This window comes from Physeter macrocephalus, chromosome 11 (assembly GCF_002837175.3).
Source record: "Physeter macrocephalus isolate SW-GA chromosome 11, ASM283717v5, whole genome shotgun sequence".
Classification (NCBI taxonomy): domain Eukaryota; kingdom Metazoa; phylum Chordata; class Mammalia; order Artiodactyla; family Physeteridae; genus Physeter; species Physeter macrocephalus.
In genome coordinates, this window is record NC_041224.1 from 31,287,619 (window position 1) to 31,295,576 (window position 7,958).

The window sequence follows — 7,958 nt, forward strand, 5'->3', positions numbered from 1 at the left end:
TGGTACATACATACAATGGAATATTACTCAGCCATAAAAAGAAATGAAGTTGAGTTATTTGTAGTGAGGTGGATGGACCTAGGGTCTGTCATACAGAGTAAAGTAAGTCATAAAGAGAAAAACAAATACCGAATGATAACACATATCCATGGAATCTAAAAAAAAAAAAAGGTCATGAAGAACCTAGGGGCAAGATGGGAATAAATATGCAGACCTACTAGAGCATGGACTTGAGGATATGGGGAGGGGGAAGGGTAAGCTGGGACAAAGTGATATATGTATATGTATAGCTGATTCACTTTGTCATAAAGCAGAAACTAACACACCATTGTAAAGCAATTATACTCCAATAAAGATGTTAAAAAAAAAAAGAAATGGAAAAACAAACAGAACCTCAGAGAAATGTGGTACAATATTGAGTACATCAACCTATGTATAATGGGAGTAGCAGGAGAGGAGAGAGAGAACGGAGAATAAAAAATATTTGGAGAAATAATAGCTAAAATCTCCCCAAATTGATTGAAAAATAATAATATACACATCCAGGAAGCTCAATGAACTCCAAGTGGTATAAATTCAGAGAGTGACAAACAAACACATCATAGGGAAAAAATGCTCAAAGTCAAAGACAAGGACAAAATCTTGAAAGCAGCAGCAAAAAAATAACTTGTCGCTTATAATAGACCCATAATAAGATTAAGAGCTGACTTCTCAGCAGAAACAATGGAATCTAGAAGACAGTGAGATGAAATATTTAAAGTACTCAAAGAAAAAATACTGTCAACCAAGGATCCTATATCCAGCAACTTTATCTTTCAACAGTGAAAGTGAATAAAAGACTGTCCCAAATAAACAAAAACTGAAAGAATTTTTTGCTAGCAGATCTGCATTACAAGAAATACTAAAGAAGTTCTTCAGGCTGAAACCAAGTGACCACAAATGGTAATCTGAATCTGCATGAAAAAGCAAAGAACACTGATAAAATTTATTACATAAAGATAAAAAACAGTTATAAATGCATATTTTTCTTCTTCATTCTCATAACTAATTTTAAAAGCCATGAAAAAATATGTACATAATGTAATATTGGGCTTATTGGGGCTTATAACATGTAGAAATGAAATATATGTACAGTACCTTTGCCAATAAAAGCACAAAGGAGGTAAGTGGGGGCAAAGCTGCATTTGGCTAAGGAAATGACAACAGATGGTAAGGTAATAATTATAACAATGTATTGTTGTGTTTGTAACATTTGTAGATGTAATGTATGACAATAATAATGGAAAAGGAAAAAAAGGATTAGAGCTAGATAGGTGTAGCATTTTTATATATCACTGAATTAAGCTAGTATAAATCTGAAGCTGATTCCGATAAGATGTATATAGCAAACCCTAGAGAAAAACTAAAATAAACAAACAAAATTAAAGAAATGAAAATGCTGCAATAGAAAATATTCACTTAATGCAAATGAAAGCAGTAAAGGAGGAACAGAGAAACAATACATGAGACATATAGAAAACAAAAAATGGCAAGACATAAATCCAACTATATAAATATAATTAAATGTGAATGGATTAAACAACAAATCAAAAGGGAGATTAGTAGAGAGATCAGCAGAATGGATTAAAAGATGATATAACTATAATCTGTTTGCAGGAGACACACTCTAGAACCAAAGATATACATATATTGAAAGTAAAAGGATGGGAGTATATTCACCCATAAGAAAGCTGAAATGGCTATACTAATATAAGACAAAACATACTTGGAAGCAAAAAAGATATTCCTAGAGATAAGGAGGGAAATTTATATAAGTATCAATTTAGAAGGAAGAGATACCAGTTATAAATAGATATGCACCTAATAACAGAACTCTGAAACACATGAAAAAAAAAACTGCAGAAATGAAGAGAGAGATAGGCAATTAAACAACATAGTTGGAGACGTCAATACTCACTTTCAATAATGGATAGAATAATAAGATCAACAAGTAAACCTTCTTTTCCTAAGTTCCCCCTTGAGAGGGCCTTGGGAACCACGGAGGAACTGCTCCCCAAATGTGTGTGGAGAAATGGATCTGTGTGGTGCAAAGGATTGACTGTGATGGCACTGGAGGTGAACTCGTTCAAGAGGACCTGCTGTGGAAGCGTAGTTGAGTCACGGACTCCAGCAGCCAACCCACTGGACCCACCATGGCATTCACATTTCCTTCAGGATGCTCCTAGACAGTAACCAGTGGCATGGATAATTGGGAAATTTTAGGCAAAACAAGTTTAATCACGCATTAATCGTTGTTAAAACTAAAAACACCAAAACAGCATTTTGCTTTCTGGCCATGATGGAGTAACTGGTATCATTTTAGCTTTTTACTATAAATTTCTGGAAAACTGGGAAAAACATTTACAACAACTATTTTCAGACTTTGAACAAGAGACAGCCCAGCACTTTGATCCCTGAACTGAAAGAAAGTGAACAAACAAGCTTCCCGACTGGATGCATTTATTGCACCATGGGTGGGAAGGGAGAACCCCACACGGAATGATGGTATTGTTGAGCTAAGGAAACAGAAATTTGAGTTTCAAGAAACTAAGGTGGTTTGAATTTTTGGGACAGTACACAAGGAGGAGAAAGGTATGTGGAGAACTCCAGAAATTTGCATAGGGATTCCCTAAATTCTGACTGCATACTAAGTTTCACATGTATAGCGAGCGAGAGACTCCAAGAGGTCAGGAAAAGAACTCCCAGAAAAAGACTCCTGGGGAGCTGTAGAATTACCAAGTACCAGAGCTCACACAGGCTTGGGAGACATTTGAGTTCTGACCTACCAGAGAGGAAAGAAAGACCTTGCTGAACACCTGGGGCATTCAGGAGAAACCCCTGAAAGCCTTGCCTTAGTAGGTTAGCAAAAAAAAAATAGTAGCCTTAGAGATTAACAAAAAAATAGATAAATGAATTACTATGTAATAAGTATTTGGGGAAGAATTCTTTTTAAGTTCAGAAAAAAATTACCTTAGATTCCACACATAGCAACAAATTCCAGATGGGTTAAAGACTTAACAGAACAGAACAAAACAGAATAATATACATATTCTGGCTCTTGGTGGGTAAATACATTCAGAATATTGAAGATAAAAGAAATACTCTAAGAGAATATATTTCTGAATATATAAAAACTTAAAGCTTTTCTACAAGAAAATGTTGAAATCAAGCAACAGAGTGGAGAAAAATTATAACATAGTAAGCTAATAATAAGGAAATGTTTGCTTTCTAATATATTAGTAAATATTTGCATACACACATATATGTATGTGTGTATATATACATAAGATATAGACATAAATACATCTATACATAAGTATATAAATATATGGTATATACATATATAAATATAAATTTAAAAATATAGTCTATACTCATATCCAGATGATCCTTTGTTAAGGAAGAAATATTGAAGAAAATACAAACATACAAACACACGGCATTGTCATAGGGAAAAACATAACATCCCCTGGGCAAATATATTAATTCAAAAATGTACTGCACTTTGTAAAAAGTGCAAGAAACTTGCAAGAAAAATGCAAGAGCCTAATTTTGGTAGACAAGTGGCAAAAAGGTTACAAACACATATTGCTAATAGGCTTGAAATGTCACTTCCAGGCCTGGGGCGATGAATTTCCCCGCGCTTGGGATTCGGATAGACGGGGTTCAAACCCTTGTGGGTACAGCGCCGGACAGGAGGTAAAGACTCAGTCTTAGGGGAGACCTCTCCTGGGTCTGCTCTCTGTTAGTCCTTATGTGTTTCCAGATGGGATCATTCCTGATATTTTTACTTTTCAGCTCAAACTAACTTCTGCATTTAGGCTCAGTACAGGTCCCGCGATGTGGCTGCAATCGATTACTCAATCGCCCACTTGGAATCATTTGTAAACAGGGTCTTCATTTCTGTCATGAGACTTCAAAAGGCGTGGTGTATGCGTGCGTTTTAACGAACCTGAACAATTTGGAATTTATGATTTCTCTGGAAAGATGAAAGAAACAGGGGTATGCCAACTCGGGTAGGAAGTCTGTCTTTAAAATGAAAGCATGGGGGGAGGGGCGGGGAGGCCCTGGAGCTTTGCCGAGGTCGATTCAATACAAAGGAAGGTACTGAGTTGTAGCAGCTGGACACTTTTGCACATGGACACTTAGACACGTGGACACGTTTTACACACGGACGCTGATTTTGCCCGTGGATACTTGGACATGTGGAAATGTTTTGCACACGGACACTTGTTCTGCACTTAGACACGTTTCGCACATTGACACACGGACGCTCTGTGCACATGGACATACGGGCACGTTTTGCACGTGGACATATTTTGCACCTGGACACGTGTTTTGCACACTGACGCCCTCTGCACATGGACACACGGCACGGTTTGCACAAGAACAAATATTTTGCACACGAACACGTTTGCCTAGCAAACACCAGCAGCGAGCGCGGAGTCGGACGCAGGTGTCTGCCGCTTGGCGCAGGCCCTGAACTGGGGGAGCCGCGCCGGCCGGGCCTGGAACTACAACTCCCGGCGCGCGCGGCCGCCTCTCCTGGACGCGCGGCGACGCCGATTGGCCCCGCCCAGCGGGCGGCGCTAGTGGCGGGGCCGCAGAACCGGGACGCGGGGAGCCGGTGGCATGGAGACCCGTGCCGTAGACGGCAGCTTCCTGGGCGACTTGGGTACGTGCGGGTTGCCGGGAGCGCGGGGCCGCCTTCGCGGACCGAGAGCTGCATCTGCGGACATTCGCCCCGAGCGGGGACGAACGCGCTCCGAGGGGTCGTCAGGGGCGTCTGGCTGGGCCCGGGTCGGAGGGCCGTGTCTTCAAAGGAGCAGGTCCGGGGGTCCCATGCAGCTCAGACGCGGTTTCTGCGTCCGGCTCCTGGTCCCCTGCCGGCCGGGTCATCCTTGTGACTTCAGAACCGGAGACCCACCGGAGCGCTTCGCACCCTGGGGAGGATGCGGGACTGTGCGTGGTCATTGCCAGGTTCCGAGGAGAACCTAGGAAATGCCCACGCGGGACCACTCGTAGTGCAGCCCTGGCACGGGCCCGGGGTGGGAGCTGGACCGTCTTCCAGGTGCCCTGTGGGAAGGTCGTGCGCAGGGTTGTTCGCATGCAAAGGATACACCCAGGAATCCAATCCGGAAGGAGCATGTGCCCTTGTCGCACTGTGTGAGACATGCGACCTCGGTTCTTAACTGAACCTTCTTTACCGTTTGGGCAACCCGAGAATAAAATGGATTCGAGGGCAAAAGGCCATTCTTTGGGGAAGCAAACTTTCCCGCCTACGGAGTAATTCTAGGGCAAATGAGCAGTGAAAACACTTCCAAAGCCTGCAAAGAAAAAAATAATATATAAAGTATTTTTACACTGATAAAAAAAAATGTAGTGCGAATGAAAGTAAGAAGTCTTAAGGGCTAATTTAGCTTAAGAGGAACTGCAGTCCTAGCAAAGCTATTTTAGTTGATTTTGCAAAACAGCCACCTGACACAGGATCAAAGGCATTTAATAAGCATCTCTGTTTTTACTTGGCATTCCACCCCAGGCAGGCACAGGACTTTGACCCTGCCAGTGTGTGCTGTGTTTGGTTGGTTCAATTAAATAAGCAATAAACAGCTCACCATGGAAGCCTTTTAAACACATTTTAATATTTTTGTTCATGTACAAGGTTCAATAGCATAGCATCACTTCCGAGTATGTTTTTTGTATAGTTTAAGGAATGTATCTTTAGAAGAAAAACATATTCTAAACTAATGGACGCACAGTTTCTGGGGTTCGTGGCTATTTTTGACATTGTCATTGTTTTATTTCATATATTTCTCTCAAAATACATCCTGCTGACAGTTTTATTCTCAACACTAATGAATAAGCTCAATGTGTTGAATCCAGAGCGACACTGCTATCCCAGCAGAAGTAGAGGCCCATCATAGGAACTTTAACGCATTTTATCATTCTGATCTCAAATTCTATACGTGTGGTATACTCTAACCAAACCGTGTAGCTTTATTTTTATTTTTTTAAATTAAAATATTTTTTTAATTGGAGTATAGGTGCTTTACAACGTTGTGTTAGTTTCTACTGTACAGCAAAAGTGAATCAGCTATACGTATACATATATCCCCTTTTTTGGATTTCCTTCCAATTTGGTCACCACAGAACATTGAGTAGAGTTCCCTGTGCTATACAGTAGGTTCTCTGTAGCTTTATTATTTTTTAAATAAATTTATTTAATTTTTTTTGGCTGTGTTGGGTCTTCGTTGCTGTGTGCAGGCTTTCTCTAGTTGCGGTAAGCGGGGGCTACTCTTCGTTGTGGTACGTGGGCTTCTCATTGCAGTGGCTCCTCTTGTCACGGAGCACGGGCTCTAGGTGCACAGGCCTCAGTAGTTGTGGCTCGTGGGCTCTAGAGCGCAGGCTCAGTAGTTGTGGTGCATGGGCTTAGGTGCTCCGTGGCATGTGGGATCTTCCCGGACCAGGGCTCAAACCCGGGCCCCCTGCATTGGCAGGCGGATTCTTAAGCACTGTGCCACCAGGGAAGCCCTGTAGCTTTACTTTTAATATAACACCTCACAGAGGTAAAGGTTGCAGTCTTATAATATGACCTTATCAATAAGAACCAAGAATTTAAGGCAAGTCACATCCTAAAGTGAATCCAGTGTTTGTTACTTAGCAAATGTAATTCATATCATTATTGACCCTAGGTTGTGTCTATTTGTAAAGGTGAAAACGTGACTCTCGTATTCAGTATCTGTGCTCAAGGGCTTCTGACTTGGAAGCAAGAGGTTGGCAGAAGATGAGAGGGTGCCTTAGGGATCTGGGCTCTAAGCAAGGTGAGCTGCTGGTGTTCTTCAGTTATCCTCAGCCAAGAAGTCTAACCAGTTCATTGGCCTCTGGGGTGTTGGGAAGATGGGATGGAGAGAGAGAGAAAAGGAGAGGCAGCCCCTGGGACCATGATGAGAGCCACTGAGCTGCTTGGCTGTGTGCCAGGCGCTGGCCACGAGCCCCGTGACAGCTGCAGGACAGTCGTCATTATCGATTAACTTAGAGGTGAAACTGAGTTCGCACAGCTAGGAAGTCACAAAGCTGAGGTTTTAACACAGGTGGTTCTTTTTTGTTTTGTTTCTTTTTGTTTTACTTGTTTTACGTTAAAAATGCTTATGTCCTTCCTATCAGATAGGTTCATCTGTAATCAATTTGTAGGGCTGCCTGCAGCACTGAGCTGGTTTTGTGACTGGGATGGATGGGCCATGTCCGCTGTGGGTTCTCAGGGGACTGGGGAGCAGTGCTACCACCCATCATCTCTGTACTATAGCACCTTTCGGGCTCTGAGAAATGTCTTTGCCTCTGGGGGTCGAGTCAGGATGGTAGACTGATCTGAGTGCCCGTGCCCGGGAACCTATATCCAAGTTCATCCTTTTGTTGAGTCTGTGGAATTTGATTTTTTTTTTTTTTTTCTGCGCTGCATGGCTTGCGGGATCCTAGTTCCCCGACCAGGGATGGAACCTGGGGCCCTGGCAGTGAGAGCAAGGAGTCCTATCCACTGGACTGCCACGGAATTCGGAATTTGATTTTTTAAACCTAGAATTGTATGGAAAGTACTTTGAGAGATCCAGATAATCAGCGCCCTGGCTGGGAGGTCAACTTCCTTAAAATCTTCTCAAATCGTGCTTCTGTTTCTGCCTTAGCGAAAGCTGCATTCTAGAAGTGTCTAGATGTGTCCTTTAGTGGAGAAGCCTCTGGGCACTATATTACACTGCTAATAAAAACGTTCAAAGGAAATCAGGCTGATTTTAACACCAGCTGGGATTCTGGGTAGTCACTGCGGCCAGGAGTGGCTGCCGACTATAGCAGTACAAGTGAGTTTTGATTTTTTTAGGTATAACCCTTTTTTTTTTTTTTTTTTTTTTTTTTTTTTGTGGTATGCGGGC

At 42.0% G+C, this 7,958-nt stretch overlaps 1 protein-coding gene across 3 annotated transcripts in view; it reads left to right on the plus strand.

Moving 5' to 3' along the window:
• The first annotated feature begins 4,627 nt into the window (after window positions 1-4,627).
• Window positions 4,628-7,958, plus strand: part of ASB13 (ankyrin repeat and SOCS box containing 13) — a 26,052-nt gene continuing 22,721 nt past the window's right edge. For all 3 annotated transcript variants that reach the window (XR_003681710.1, XM_024129701.3, XM_028495210.2), the window contains exon 1: window positions 4,628-4,714. Coding sequence is in view for 2 of the 3 variants with exons in the window: in XM_024129701.3 (XP_023985469.1) it covers window positions 4,672-4,714 (43 nt within the window). In the remaining variant the exon portion in view is untranslated. The remainder of the gene's footprint in view (window positions 4,715-7,958) is intronic.